The sequence below is a fragment of the Terrapene carolina genome, unplaced genomic scaffold (assembly GCF_002925995.2).
Source record: "Terrapene carolina triunguis isolate 2854851 unplaced genomic scaffold, T_m_triunguis-2.0 Scaffold113, whole genome shotgun sequence".
Classification (NCBI taxonomy): domain Eukaryota; kingdom Metazoa; phylum Chordata; order Testudines; family Emydidae; genus Terrapene; species Terrapene triunguis.
Genome location: NW_020664464.1, coordinates 17199084 through 17215600, shown reverse-complemented (window position 1 = coordinate 17215600; position 16517 = coordinate 17199084). Strand labels below are relative to the sequence as shown.

At 45.9% G+C, this 16517-nt stretch overlaps 1 protein-coding gene across 1 annotated transcript; it reads left to right on the top strand.

The window, feature by feature from the left end:
* Positions 1 to 1049: 1049 nt before the first annotated feature.
* Positions 1050 to 15884, top strand: LOC112119479 (relaxin-3-like). Its single transcript, XM_024218158.2, has 2 exons — positions 1050 to 1281; positions 15203 to 15884. Exons 1-2 carry the CDS (start codon positions 1050 to 1052, stop codon positions 15565 to 15567), a joined length of 597 nt encoding a protein of 198 aa, XP_024073926.1. The 3' UTR covers positions 15568 to 15884.
* The last annotated feature ends 633 nt before the right edge of the window (positions 15885 to 16517 follow it).

Genomic DNA, 16517 nt, shown 5'->3' with positions numbered 1-16517 from the left:
TTGTTAACTTGCAATACAACTATTTTAGCTCCTTTTCTTGTGTATAGATTTGTTTTGAACAGCTTTCCTGCCTGTGATTAACAGCTTCTGTGACTTTGCCTCCAGTTAGAATGAAATTAATGGCAAATTATTGAAAGAGTGTTCGTTATGCTTGCTGTATAAAAGTTGATTTAAAGTTACACAATTTATATAGCAATGCTTCTTTACAACGCACTATTCAAGATATGCCTGTATTCAGTGGTGGTTGTGGATGATGCAAAAGTAACTAGGGCAATGTGACTGAAAGGAACATGCTGCGCAGGAAGAGGGTATTGTTTTAACATCACTTGCACTAGGTGGTTATCAATGTCAAGTTACTATCAGCTCTGGCCGATGTGCTCTTTATCGCTCTACTCCACTACCTTTACCAGTGTGATACATTCATTCCCTTGCTGCCCGCGTGCACTATATTCAATCACACTCAGAAGAGCAGGGGGCAGTTTTACAGCCACAGCAAGGTGGCGGAGGTGGAGGAGCAGAGTGCTCCACTGCGGTGGGCGCTCCAAGACGCAATTCTGGTTGATGCAACATGGTCCAGCAGTAGCGCTGGCACCACGGGCGAGGGGGACAGCAGGGCGCCCCCTACTACACGCATCTCAAAGGACGTAGCTGTGCAAAGGCGAGGGTCTGGTGGGACAGCGGCTCGTGCTAGCGCTGCTCCGTTAGGGCTGGTTTGCAAAGGCGGGAGGGAGGGGTCTCCAGTGTGGGTGTGGGGTTATTATGGGAGCGACGGGAACGCAGCGCAAGCCAATAACTCAGTGCGGCCAGGCAGAGGGAGGCGGTGGCTAGCCGAGCTGTGCCCCCTTCGCCCCCGGAGCGGGGCTGTGCTCGTGGGTGACTCAGCGCCTGCCGCGCTCCGCACTCTATATAAGGCGGGAGTCAGCGAGTGCCGGGCGCGCAGCACGAGGCGGGCGGTTGGCGCGAGGGCCGGGGCCGAGCAAGGCGCGCGGCGAAGCGGTGTGTAACCGTCTAGCAGCGGGTGTTAGGGCGGGTCCGGGCCGCGCGCCGGGATGGGGCTGACGCTGCAGGTGCTGTGCGCGGGGCTGCTGTTAGCGGGGCTGCCGGCGGAGCTGGGCGCACAGCGCGCCCCGGCTGCAGCAGCAGTGCCCCGGGGCGGGCCAGGCGGCGAGTACGGGGTGAAGCTGTGCGGCCGGGAGTTCATCCGCGCCGTGATCTTCACCTGCGGCGGGTCCCGCTGGAAGCGATTGGCCCTGCAGGCGGGGGAGCCGCTGCCTGGCGCTGGTGAGTGACCGGGAGCGCGGGGGGCTGGACCGGGCGGTGCGGGGGAGGACGGCGTGCGCCCCCTGCCGCCCCCGTCCGGCTGCAAACGGAGGGGCTGGCACGAGCGGGGCACCGCGCTGGGACCCGCTCCCCCTGGAGCCCGGCTCGAGGTGGGGTGAGCGGGCCAGGCTGGGGCTGGGGCTGGGCGGCTGCTGATTGGACGGGGCAGAGTTAGGCGCAGTCTTGGCTTTTCAGTCTTTTGAAAGCGAGAAACTACGTCGGCGCCCTCCCCCCTTCTCCTCTGCCCGGCTACGGACGATGTCCCTGCCCCTCGTTCTCGGGGAGCCTGGTGCGCCTGCTGCGCCCCTTGGCCCGGGGACCAGCGCGAACCCGACCCGTAGGCGCGAGGCAGGTTAAGACACTAACCTGGGACGTGGCAGCCCCTGCTCCCGCGCAGCCTTCGTGCGGGACCTTGGCGAGTCACTGTGCGCCTCTGTTCCCGCGCCCTTAACTGCGGCCATTCGCGCACGGGGCTGCCCCGGGGGAACGTCATTCACATTCGCGTGTGCTCAGGTGCTACCCTAATGGACGCCATACAAGTACCTAAGAGGGTTACTCCATTTAACAGCTAGGCTCCGGCCACCGGCGAAAGTGGCACGGTTCTCAATAAGTTTCGCTGCTACTTGTAGGCAAGGGCAGAGAGAACTTTCTGCCCAAGAAGGTTGGCTGACTTTCAAGCAACACCTTGGGGAAACAAAGGGCTGCTGTACACCTAGCTTAGGTTGACCTAGCTCTGTTGCTCAAGGGGGCAAAAAAAATTCACACCCTCGGGAGCTGTAGTGAAGCCTATCTTAGCCCTGCTCTAGACACTGCTATGCTGACAGAATTCTTCTGTTGACCTAGTTTCTGCCTCTTGGGGGTGGATTACCCACAGACACAGCAGGTGCCTAACACAGCTGTAATGCCTGCCCTAGCATCTGTAGTGTGGGCAAGGTCCTGTTCAGTGTTATCTCTGCTTAGAATCTAAACAAGTGAAATTAACCCCATACTTATGAGCACACACTTCAGAGAAAGCTCTACTACCTCCCACCTCTTCCATCTTGAATATGGTGGTAGTGGGTTGCAGCTGATGCTACATGGACTGACTGAAGAGCAAGAACAGAGCACTGTCCCAAATCACCTAAAAATCTACAAACACATGGGATCACTTCTACTTTGCTAATGATGGGACATGTTCAAATAAATGCTTCTATTAGTGAAACTTGTTTAATCCATCATCCCAGGAAAAAAAAACATGGAATCATGGCTATGCTCACAGCATTTCTCCAATGCAGCCACCAGGGGCTTTTCTTGCAGCCACAGCCTTCTGGGTGGTGATGGGGGGGAGGAGGGGGGGAAAGGGTGCAAAGAAGCAGCCCCTATCCAGGAGCCACCAACAGTGGTTAGGCTCTGCCCCACTCTGGAGACACACAAGCTGGAGGAGCAGGCAGGCAGGCAGTGAGCTCCCTACCTTTCCGAGGGCAGTGGGGTCAGGCTTCGGCCCTTTGGTGGCAGGCTCCAGCCACGGGGCTCTAGGCTCCATCCCTGGGCCCTGTCCCCTGGCATGGGACTTCAGGCTCAGTTCCCTGACTGCATGGTGACAGGCTCTAGGGCCAAGCTCCCTCCCCCTATCACTTCTGGCCCTCTGCTGCCTCCTCCAGTGCCCCATCGCCTCTAGTGCCTCTGTACCCACCTCCCCATCCAGGGCTTAATTTGTCCCCAGGCTTGCCGGGGGCTGAGTAAATCTGCTGTGGAAAGTGATATTTGTATGTTTGTTAGTATCACCTTTCACAGCACACATAGGAGATAGCAAGTCTTAAAAAAGAAAAAGAAAAGGGAAAAGAAACAAGAACATTCAAAGCACCTTATTTGTGTTTCTATGCTGTTTAGGTCCAATAAAGAAGAGACAGCTGTACATTATTTTTATTGAGCCTGCAAAAACAAAACAAAACCCTAGATAGGTAGATTACAATGATTTGGACATGTATATGTGCATAGTTATTTGTTTTTCCTAAAGTTAATTAAGTATTTTAGGAAAAATTGTCAAAGGGGCCATCAGCAATAGTTGATGGCCGCATTCGGAGGCCACCAAAAATTTTTGAGAACCCGTCTCATAAAAGGTGTATTTGCTTGAACAACAGTGTTGTTGTGTTTAATCTTTAAGTCATGTTAAAATGATTCCTATTGTGTAATCAGAAGTCAGAAATAGCAACTGACTCTAAAGCACTTCCTAAGACTTCTGGATTAGTCAACCTGTACTGTATTTATTGTTAGTGTTTAGGAGTTTTAACAACTAACTGTTGAACGAAGTACACATTTATGGCCATGTCTCTGTAGTCACATTATTTCCTGTTTTTTTTATTGTATTATAGCAGTACCCAGAACCCCCACACATGGCTCAAAATCCCACTGTGCAAGGCACTGCAGAAACATAACTCAAAGACTGTCCCTACTCCCAAAGAGCTTACAATGTAGCTTTTTGATAATTAATCCAGCTAAGAGATTGTCCTGCGTACAGACGAACTGTTATAGTTCATAACTATTCATCAGTTTGATGCGCGCACACAAAGGCATTGTTTCTATCTGATACTTATGTGATATATACATGTACAAACTAATTGATAAACCACATTTAAAGCATTGTTTTAACAATGAAAAAACCTATTACCATAATATTTGCCACAGATGTGCTAATTAGGGTGTGCTATCTTTGGCCACTGATTACACTGGTCTACAATTTTTGAGAAGTCGTCTGCTTCAGAGATAAAATGTGCTATTTATTATGTATTTTGATGTGCTGAATTCAAATATGACAATTAAAACAACTGGCTACTGTTTCTAAGATATTTAAGTTTTTACATTTTATGTCTATGTATATTGTGTAGATAGTAGAATTTTAATCATAAATTGTAAACCTAGGTCTTTTCATGTGTTTATGGTTGCTTTACATGATATTTCACCTGTCCTGTTTATGTAACACTTTAAAAATCAGCAAAAGGGTTATATAAATAAAATTTATTATGAAACAAAAGGCAAAAAACTATTCTGTACATAGTTTAGTCCTATTCAGTATCTACTCGGCACTTCTTGGCTTGTCTCTTGAATTCATTAAATGGAGCATCTCTTGTCACTGTCCAGCAATAGTCTGCAAGCATTGATGGGCTCCATTTGCCCTGATAGCGTTTCTCCATTGTTGCAATGTGCTGGTGAAATCGCTCGCCGTGCTCGTCGCTCACTGCTCCACAGTTCGGTTGGAAAAAATCTAGATGAGAGTGCAAAAAAATGTATCTTTAGTGACATGTTGCAACCAAGGCTTTTGTATGCCTTGAGGAGGTTTTCCACCAACAACCTGTAGTTGTTTGCCTTGTTGTTTCTGAGAAAATTTATTGGCACTAACTGGAAGGCTTTTCATGCCGTCTTTTCCTTGCCACGCAGTGCATGGTCAAATGCATCATCTCGAAGAAGTTCACTAATCTGAGGACCAACAAAGACACCTTCCTTTATCTTAGCTTCACTTAACCTTGGAAATTTTCCACGGAGGTACTTGAAAGCTGCTTGTGTTTTGTCAATGGCCTTGACAAAGTTCTTCATCAGACCCAGCTTGATGTGTAAGGGTGGTAACAAAATCTTCCTTGATTCAACAAGTGGTGGATGCTGAACACTTTTCCTCCCAGGCTCCAATGACTGTCGGAGTGGCCAATCTTTCTTGATGTAGTGGGAATCTCTTGCACGACTTCCCATTCGCAGAGAAAACAGCAGTACATTGTGTATCCAGTCTGCAGACCAAGCAAGAGAGCAACAACCTTCAAATCGCCACAAAGCTGCCACTGATGTTGGTCATAGTTTATGCACCTCAAAAGTTGTTTCATGTTGTCATAGGTTTCCTTCATATGGACTGCATGACCAACTGGAATTGATGGCAAAACATTGCCATTCTGCAGTAAAACAGCTTTAAGACTCGACTTCAATGAATCAATGAACAGTCTCCACTCATCTGGATCGTGAACGATGTTGAGGGCTGCCATCACACCATCGATGTTGTTGCAGGCTACAAGATCACCTTCCATGAAGAAGAATGGGACAAGATCCTTTTGACGGTCACGGAACATGGAAACCCTAACATCACCTGCCAGGAGATTCCACTGCTGTAGTCTGGAGCCCAACAGCTTTGCCTTACTCTTGGGTAGTTCCAAATCCCTGACAAGGTCATTCAGTTCACCTTGTGTTATGAGGTGTGGTTTAGAGGAGGAGGATGGGAGAAAATGTGGGTCCTGTGACATTGATGGTTCAGGACCAGAAGTTTCATCCTCTTCCTCGTCTGACTCAAGTGAGAATGATTCTGGTGCATCAGGAACCGGCAGTCCTTCTCCGTGGGGTACTGGGCGTATAGCTGATGGAATGTTTGGATAATGCACAGTCCACTTTTTCTTCTTTGACACACCTTTCCCAACTGGAGGCATCATGCAGAAGTAACAATTGCTGGTATGATCTGTTGGCTCTCTCCAAATCATTGGCACTGCAAAAGGCATAGCTTTTCTTTTCCTGTTCAACCACTGGTGAAGATTTGTTGCACAAGTGTTGCAGCATATGTGTGGGGCCCACCTCTTGTCCTGATCTCCAATTTTGCAGCCAAAATAAAGGTGATAGGCTTTCTTAACCATAGTGGTTATACTGCGCTTTTGTGATGCAGAAGTCACTTCACCACAAACATAGCAGAAGTTATCTGCTCTGTTCACACAAGTACGAGGCATCTCTGCTCACTTTGGCTAAACAGAAATGTGTCCCTTTGCAAAATCAAACACTGACAAATAAGAGAGCACGACACTGTATGATTTCTAGAGCTGATATAGGGCAATTTGTTCAGCAGAGTGATGTAAGCTTTGTTATGATTGCATCATCCATGACTTCTAGGAATAACATGATGCAATTCATATCATGTATGATGCAATACCAGCTTCAGATTGCATCATTCATTGTTTTGCCTAAAAAGCAAGTACTGTCCAAACCCAGTCATAGATTTATTCATAGATCCAGTCAAATATGTATTTTAGTCATTTCTGGTTTAAATTGCGATCCCTTCCCTTTATAACTCACTTATCCTCCGCCATTCCCAAGTCAAGGGTCGTATATACTGACCCAATAGCATATCTTGAAAACTAGAGCCAATCAACAATTTTAAGCATCATTTTCGTTCTCAGTGACCCAGAATTAGTAAAGTTTGACTACATTTATTTCAGAAGCATTTTGGCTGTAGAGCAGTGTTATTCTGACAGCCTGGTTTTACCAAGTGCCTGTTGGAGCATGAAATACACTTTGAGCTGAAAAACCAAATAATATTACTCCACTGTCTTGTGGTCTTCCCAAACTTATTTCAGCATTCAGCATGTCAAATAGAGAAGTTCCTTTTTCTGTCTAAAAAATGTAACACTGCTGACTTAACTGAAGTGAAAGGTATAAGAGTAACAGGGTGAAATTGCTTTTTTTGGGAGGGCTGTTGAGTGGGGAGAGATGACTAGTAGTATCAGACTCCAAGACTTGAAGACTACTTTGTGGAGCTGAGAATTGGAAAGTGATCCCTTCTTTCAGTAGCACATTCTAGAACAAGTTATATTTGGCCCCATTCTTATTCAGCAGGATACAATTAACTCTTATGGCCTTCAACAGGGTTTACTGTGTTTTGTGGCGAGAGAACTTGAGTGTAAATCCACAAAGGGACTTGTGTGGTGCAAGGCTGAATATTGCAATGCTTAACTTTTTAGGCACCTAGCTACCCCGTGGAATCCTCAGACCCAGAGTTCAAGGCTGCCCAGAGGATTCAGGGGGCCTGGGGCAAAGCGGGGGAGCTGCGGCGCTTGTATTCACCCGGCGGCGGTCCGGGTCTTCGGCGGCATTTTGGCGGCGGGAGGCCCTTCAGTCGCTCCGCGTCTTCGGCAGCACTGAAGGGGCTCCCCGCCGCCGAAGACCTGGAGCGACTGAAGGGCCCCCACGTTGCCAAAATGCCGCCGAAGACCCGGACTGCCGCCGGGCCAGGGCTCGCAGGGCATTTTGGTGGCGGGGGACCCTTCAGTTGCTCCGCGTCTTCGGCAGCACTGAAGGGCCCCCCACCACCGAAGATCCGGATCACCGCCAGGCCAGGGCTCGCGGGGCCCCTGTGGGGCCCAGGGCAAATTGCCCCACTTGCGCCGCCCCCCCCCTCCCAGGCGGCCCTGCCGGAGTTAGGCATCTAGGTTCTGTATACAATGCATGGAAAGAGTTACACACCTGGGAATGGGATCCACAAAAACCAGCACAGTGGTGGTGGGGAGCTGAAGAGTAGGGTGTGTCTGAAGCACCATCTCTTTCAGGGAGTTAGATGCCCAAGCTTGAGCTAGAGGAAGGCACTTAAGGTCCGCAGCCAGAAACCCTGTTCTGATATCAGGCACCTAATCTGTTTCTCGCAAGGACAGTGGCGGTGCACATCTAACTCCACACACAATGGTTGGGGATGGAGGGTGAGAGAGAAATAGGCCAACTCCCTTATAAACTTTAGCCCAGTGGTGAGGGCATCCTCCCAGATGTGGGAGTTCCTGATTCTCCCTGAAGAGGAGGGATTTGGATGGGGGTTTCCCACCTATCACGGGAGTGCCCTGACTATTGGGGTCTGGAATAATCTGCTGTGGCGCTCTCTCAAGTTTTCCTATTGAAGCTTGTCAAGGCTGTATCCCCACTTTGAACTTTAGGGTACAAATGTAGGGGTCTGCATGAGGACTCCTAAGCTTAACTACCAGCTTAGCTTTGGTCCGCTGCCACCATCTCAAGAATTCCCTCCCTGGGAAGCCTTGAGAAACCTTTCACCAATTCCCTGGTGAACACAGATCCAAACCCCCTTGGATCTTAAAACAAGGAGAAATTAACCATCCCCCCTCCTTCCTCCCACCCTCCTTTCACCAACTCCTGGTGAATACAGATCCAAACCCCCTTGGATCTTAAAACAAGGAGAAATCAATCTGGTTCTTAAAAAAGAAGGCTTTTAATTAAAGAAAAAGGTAAAAATCATCTCTGTAAAATCAGTATGGAGAATAACTTTACAGGGTAATCAAACTTAAAGAGCTCAGAGGACCCCCCTCTGTCTTAGGTTCAAAGTACAGCAAAACAAAGATAAACACTCTGGTAAAAGGTACATTTACAAGTTGAGAAAACAAAGTAAATCTAAGACGCCTTGCCTGTCTTTTTACTTACAAGTTTGAAATAGGAGAGACTTGTTTAGAAAGATGGGGAGAACCTGGATTGATGTCTGGTCCCTCTCAGTCCCAAGAGCGAACCACCCCTTAAAACAAAGAGCACACACAAAAGCCTTTCCCCCCCCCAAGATTTGAAAGTATCTTGCCCCCTTATTGGTCCTTCGGGTCAGGTGTCAGCCAGGTTACCCGAGCCTCTTAACCCTTTACAGGTAAAAGGATTTGGAGTCTCTGTACACAGAGAGCTGTTACCCTTCCCTTTATAGTTATGACAAAGCTATTTAATTTTGTATAAATAATTAAATATTGGACCAAAGAGAGTGAGAATGGCTCAGTAGTCCATTGGTGAGGGTACTCATCTGAGATGTGATGAGTGCCCTCACCACTGGACTAAAGCGTGAGGGACATCTACACAGCTTGCCCTTGATCTCCCCACTATGTGTGTAGAGTTAGGTGTGCTTTGAGAACACTTACCTGATTGGGCCCTGCAGGTAAGATAGGCAAAGGACCCCACTGGGATTTAGGCATGAGATTGAGATGTGCACCTATCCAGAGGCAGAAACCATGGGGACTTTTACAGTCACTTCCAGAATTGGTGACAGCTGAGCAGGCGTTGTGAGGATCTCAATGGTGCCTAAATTTTGGAGCTAGGTGCTTGAGTCCTTTTGGTGAACTGGGCCTTGGTCCCTGTATAATTACTCATTTCATCTTTTCCATTCCAGGTATGATAGCTTCCTCAAATTTGAATGCTATATTATTTGGTTACTTAGAGCTGGTCTTCATGAACATTTAGTTCACAGCAAGCTGGGGTGTGAATCTGCCACGGACTAACTGTCCATGTGGACCCTGATGCTATTCATTTCAAAGAGTCAGCAGGGTCCACATGGACACTTAATTTATAGCAGGCTAGTAGGGGGAAGATTTACATCGTAGCTTGTTGCAAACTAAATATTTGTGTAGACAAGCACTTATATGGATTAAGGATTTTATATTTTGTTTAGGTAAAATTCCTTTATCAAAATATAGAATACAAAATAGATCAATATTTACAGCACAAAGTTAAAAAGATGTTCTGCAACACTAATAAGGTCCCATTACTGTATACACTAGATCATATACAGGTATTTAAATGGATGGAGGAGGCTAGACTTGCTCTTCTGTTTATTGGGTTAACTTATTCTGAAAGATCTTTTTAAAGAAAATTGTCATGTAAAAGGGATTAATTGTAAATACTGATTGAATAACAAAATTATAGCTTGAAAAGATTTCCTTTGGAGTAATGCAACTTAAAGAATATTTTATTTACACTAGCCATTAAACCTGTTACTGTAAAAATCAGTTCAAGACACCTACGTACTCTGAACTATAACCAGCATCAGTAAAACAAGTGCTTAAGCAAATACTGAAATTTCTAATAAACTGGGGTGAAAGAGCAGCTCTGCAAATGTGTGCTTGCAACTATGACAAGAGCAGTTCCTTGTAAGAAAGTTGTACAGACTTAGGGCAGTCAATGCAATCCTCAAACATCAGAAAGTTCCTTTTTGATAGTAGGCACCTAATTTATACTGCTGTATTTGAAGTACTCAATATGTTTTTCCTATTTATCTGAGCAGCAGGGTAGAAATGGACATGTACTCTTGTAATAGCTGGATGGCTCAGGAAAATCAGATAATTCGATTTATCCTTGTGTTCTGAAATATAATCCATCAGAAACAGATCAAATCAAAAGAAAAGGTACTTTTTTAAAAAAAGGTGACAGCAGTACATGTACTAGGGCCATCTAGGAACCTTAAACCTATAACTGTTTTATTTTCCTCATAGTCTCCTGCTTTGACCTCTCTCTTAGCTAGAGGCACAGCTATGCTTTCAACAGCAAGTCATCAGCATTCGTGCCACACTAGCTTCTGTAAGATAAAAATTTAGGTAGATAAGGGTTTGCCTCAAAAATATGCCTTCTCACTCCAAACTTGGATGGATGCACTATCATCTAGTATTAGTGTCTCTGAATGGGATTGAGATGGAACTGATCTTGATGAACAGACTGCATCATGAGTGCTCATGGGCTCACAGCATTAATCCTTCAGTGTTCATGTGGACTTTGAGTCATTCAATTTCATGACAGCCATAGGAGCTTTTGTCAACCCTTAAAAGCTAACAAACTCTACATGGTTCCCAAACCCTGTGAGGAAGAATAGTCATAATAACAGCCCATTATCAATAGCTTAGAAGGACATTATAGTTGATGAGAAACTATAGGTATGGTGCTTCCCCAAGTAGTGTGTTAAGTATGGGGGCTAAGGTTCTATTTTGCACCTCTGAGAGGTACACTACAGAACCCTCAGCCTAGAGAAGTGGGGAGGGCAGGCTGAGGTGACTAAGCCACTTTTGTACTTTCCTGCTCCTGGCGATGCTTCAGGGGCTGGAGCAGCTCTGATGTTACTTAGCTGTAGGGGCTTGTTTAAGTTATGGCAGCCTCCCTTTGCTGCAGCACTGCCTAGAAGAGCCCAGACATGCTTCCTACACTAGGGCTTTGGAAGGGGTACTTATGTCTGTCTTATGCAGTCCCTGTGCTGGGGAAATCCTCTGACGGGATACTGAGCTTTTAGGGCCCCATAATACACTCTATCCCGTTTACCCCATGGAAAAATGCTGAAGCAGGGGTGACAGTCTTACCCAGTACACTTAGTTTTTTGCATATCACTCAGTTCTGGTTGGGTATACTCACAAGTTTAAATAATTAATGAATTTTGTTGAAATGACTTGTCTGCAGAGGACTAAGTTCAAGACATGGATGAAGTTTAAAAACAAATCTGTTAATTTGAGGCAAAGCAGCATCTTAACTCCCCCCCCTCCCCAGGGCACTTTTCTGCCATGCTCCTAGTTCAATGCCTGAATTGATTTTGCTGAAATTCTAAAGAAAAACGTTATTTGGGGCCCCAAGAGTAGATAAGAGAAACTGTAATACAGAAGGATTTTGCCTACCATCAAAGGAAGGGAAAATAGGGATTTCACATGGAATGGCTTTTACAGTCTAGGTTGGTGGTGCTTGTGATATCCCCACACTGGCTGTGCTTACACTTACATGAGGAAAACTTTTCATTGATAGATTGCATGAAACAGTTGGTTGTCTTGCTTTGTTCTTTTAGCCACCCACAGAAGTTCCCAAATTGTGGCCTGCACAGAATTGGTGTGTTACTAAGCTACTAGCCTTCCTTCTTTCCAGTTAAGAGAAACAGAGCAGATGGGAGGGAGAAATTAAAGAGCCAAAGCGTTAGCTGAAAATATATAAATACTTTCCTAACATTACCTTATGTAAGGAACTGGTAGTGTCTTCAAATAAGGGAGTGGTTCATGCAATCAAGAATAGTAGTCAATAAGAATTGAAAAGGTGGTCCACACAGTAGGAAGCTTACAAACCTCTAGGATAGTGCTTCTACATAGCAACATTGTTTGATAGTCATTTTGACATTTATACTCCTCACACCTTACAATCATAGATGTATCCGTATGTTCTGTGTCTCCTAAAGCACCTGCCATGTTGCTTAGCGCAGTTAGAGAATGTTGAGTAACTAAATGAGTTTAGAATGGAATGGATTTGGAGGACAAACGCAAATAGGATGCTTGTGGATTCTTCTCCACAACTGAGGGAATCTACTTGCACACAAGATCAGATAGAAAGCTGTTCAATCTTGCAAGACTCAGAACTAAAACCAAGGCTCAGGAGGCCCTTATCTGACACCGCCTCTTTGCTGATGATGCAGCAGTGACAAGCCACACAGAAGCTCATCTCCAAAATCTTATGGACAATTTTTCCAAAGCCAGCCAAGACTTACCCTAAGCCTAAAAAAGACAAACAATGTGCCATTATGGAGTTGAGGAAGCACCCTCCATCAAGATCAACAACTCTAAACTTGAAGTGGTGAATGAGTTCACATACCTGGGGTCCACTATCACAGTCAACCTTTCACTTCAACCGGAACTCAATATCTGCACTGGAAAAGTTGCCACAACAATGTCTAGACCAGTGGTTCTCAAACTTTTGTACTGGTGACCCCTTTCACATAGCAAGCCTGAGTGCGACCCCCTGATAAATTAAAAACACTTTTAAAAATATATTTAACACCATTTTAAATGCTGGATGCAAAGTGGGGTTTGGGGTGGAGGCTGACCGCTTGTGACCCTCCCCCCCATGTAATAACCTCACGACCCTCTGAGGGGTCCCAACTCCCCAGTTTGAGAACCTCTGGTCTAGACTGAGCAAGAGGGTATGTCAAAACAACAAACTGATAGAACACAAAAAGATCTGTGTGTATCATGCATGTGTTATCAGCACACTTTTGTATGGGAGCGAGACATGGACCTTATACTCTCATCAGGAAAAGAGGCTCAACAGCTTTCAGATACCTTGCCTTCGTCAAATCTTAGGCATTTCTTCGAAGGACAGAGTCACCAACACTGAGGTGCTCAAGCAGGCCAGCATACCCAGCATGTAAACACTCCTCAAACAGAGATGCCTCTGCTGGCTTGGGCATGTGTGCCAAATGAATGATGGGCGTAACCCAAAGAACATCCTCTATGGCAAACTGGCATCTGGAAAAAGACCCAAAGAACGCCCAAAATTGTGTTTCAAGGATGTGTTCAAGTGAGAGCTCAAAGAAATGGATGTGGACAAATGGGAAGATCACACTCAAGACCACAGCCTTTGGAAACAAGAGCGTAACAAAGGTCTCCAGAGTTACGAGAGGAAGCCGTCCAGCTTAGCAAAGGAGAAAAGAGCTTACAGAAGGCAGAGCCCAAAGGGTCGAAACATCACTTTTAAATGTGACAGATGCAGCAGACATTGTCTCTCTCAAGTGGATCTCTTCAGCCACAGCTGCGGCTGCCATAAAACCAACTAAGTAAATTCTTTACCTCTCCGGGTGGATACCCATGGTCCTCTCAAGACTGAAGGATACCTACTACTGTGGGTCATAAAAGTGTTCTGGAGGGCACCTACTCAGTTGGACCATTGTTAAAGACCTCATCCCGGATGTTGCAAAAAAACTCTGGTACAACAAATTCTTGTAACCATGACTCAGTGCTTCTGTGGGGATACAAAGTATTGTACTTGCGTTGCAAATTCAAGACAGTCCAATTAACTACCCAACACACACTTTACTATAATAGATGATCCAGCCATAGGGTTAAGAGCACAGCTGTGGATCGCCTTCTCTCAGCCAGTCAATCCCTAGGATAGCTTTTCTCAAACTGGGGTCCACGAGGGTACTCCAGGGGGTCCGTGGGTCAACTCAACTCTTCCCCCCTCCCTTCCAGCGCCTCGTGCACACCGAGGAACAGCTATTCAGCAGCATGTAGGAGGTACTGGGAGGAGTGGGGAGCGCTCAGGGAAGAGGGTGGAATCATGTCTGGGGCCACCAGTCCAGCTGATTAACTCCCCCCTCTCCCTCCCAGTGCCTCCTGTAGGCCAGGGAACAGCTGTTCAGTGGTGTACAGGAGGCACTGGGAGGGAGAGGAGGGAGTGGGGATGGGGTGGAAAGAGGCATGGAAGAGGAGGGGGAAGGGTGGAGTGGGGGTGGGAAGGGGTGTGGCAGGGGTGGGGACTTGGGAAGGGGTGATGTGGGAGCAGGGCCTGGGGCTGAGTGGTGGGTTTGGGGGTCCATGAAAAATTTTAAATCAAAATGGGGGTCCTTGGATGGCTAAAGTTTGAGAATTGCTGTGCTAGGAAATTGCCTGTATCTCATAGCTGCTTAATTACTCTTTATAGATTAATAGCACACAGGTGGTGACTTCCACCTAAAACTGCATGGTGTCCTTGTGGAAAAAGGATGCCTTGTCAAGTGTGTTGCTTACAGCAGCCACACTGTTGTAGTTATGCTAAGTACATGTTTATTACAAAACTAGCCTGTTTAAAACAAAAGTTAAATAAAAACAACCCTATCACCCAGGGTAGTGGGAGTGCTGTTCTTGTTGTCTTGTGTTTAGATAATGATTAAGGCTACGTTTTAGACACGGGTATTTTTAGTAAAAATCATAAAGAGGTCATGGGCAGAAAACAAAAATTCACGGCATGACTTGTACTATACCCCTGACAATCTTGGGAGTGCTACGGGTGTGCGGGGAGGGGGCACAGGGTGCTGGAGGGAGGTGGGGCTGGCAAGCTTTCTATCCGGATTCTTGGAAGCGGCGACATATCCCTCCCTAAGCTCCTAGCTCTGCACGCTGCCAGCTCTGCAGCTCCCATTGGCCGGGAACCGCTGCCAATGGGAGCTGCAGGGGCAGTGCCCAGGGGTGGAGGCAGGAGCTGAGGGAGGGACATGTTGCTGCTTCTGGGGAGCCCCCCCCCCCAGCTCCAGCTAAGTGCTGCCTAGAACCCTCACCCCCTTCCATGTGTCAACCCCCTGGTCCCTCCCACACCCAAACTCCTGCTGCTGCTTGGGGTGGGGCAGCAGTGGCTGGAGACTGCCCTAGCAGTGGCCGGTGCAACTGGCCCAGGGGCTGCCTGAGCAGGGGATTCCGTGACTTCTGTGATCTCCATGATAAACTCGCAGCCTTAATAATGATTCCTTTATTATTAGCTGAATGATTTTGATGCAACTTCTAACCATGACCTTGCACCCTTAAGAACACTATAATTACCCCTAATAACTTTGGAATTAAAAAAAAAATCTTTATTTTTATTTTAACAGATTCTGCTCAAGCCACCAGTAACAAAGAACTGGAGAACTTGAAGTTGCAGTCATTCGTAGGTCCTGGAGTGGAGCAACTGCAGAGAGCCAGCGTACCACTTGGACAGCTGACATTGAGGGATTTGTTTAGTTTATATGATTATAATGAATACGTACCCATGTCAGATGACTTCAGTGAATATGTTCGCCAGGTTGAGGATGCTGCCTGGAAGAACAGAGGTGGAACAGGGATTGCCAATCCCATGGGGTCAAACAGTTTTCCTTGGGCCAAGTATCCCAGAAGAAAACGAGACTTCTCAATGGGGGTGGCAGAAATGTGCTGCAAATGGGGCTGTACCAAAGCTGAGATCAGTACACTATGCTGAGTTTAAAATTGTGTTTCTGTATTTATTTTAGACATATGAACTCAATGTTAGTTGCAGTGATGCCTGATCAAGTACTGCATGTAGGGAGCAAAACAGTCTCAATAACATGGCAATTTTGTCTGCAAGCAGCTGTATGTTACTGTTTTTTCTCTAAAAACTCACAAACTTATGGTAATTAGAACTTTGTTTTGCTGCAGTAACCTTTGCTCTAACTGTGTTAGTAAACCTTTACTTTCTGTGTATTAAGGCTTTGTCTTTAAAATTATAAGACGACTTTCACACCACCTCTTTGTAACACTTCAGGGAGAAACCTCAATGGTAATTAAAGTATATTACACTATATAAATGCTATAGAGTTGTTTTTCCCCTTCCATTGGAAACAATACCTAGAGAATCCATTAAAGAGCTGAGACTTGACCAATTCTAGCTGAAAGAGTGTTCTGTAACTTGAAACTCAAATAAAACCAAGTTGGCTGTTGCACCACTTAATGGAAGACCGTAAAGTATAACTGGCTTCTATGCCACACTAACAGAAGTTAGTAAGAGGATCTAGTACAACATTCAGACCATCTCCATCCAATTACAAAATTATTTCCTAAATAATTTTAAAACAAAATTTTCCTTGTTCAGCTTAAACTTTCCTTTGACTTCTTTCCTACTTGTATATCTCTGTACTGCCCTGAATAATTAATCTCTAGTTGAAGAATTAACATCTCAAGGAATCTAGGTTTATCTTGTGTCATCTGTTCCTCACTTGTTATTTAGCCAAGCTGTTCGATATTTAGCACCCTTAATCTATTTATACTTGTTCTATGAACGCCTTCCAATTTATCTACATTTCTAGAATACTACAGTATTCAATTGTGTGCAATATTCCAGATGTACTGTTGAATTACTAACTACTGTTTCATTTGTCTTCCACTGTTACTTTTCTCTTAATGGTCGTGGTG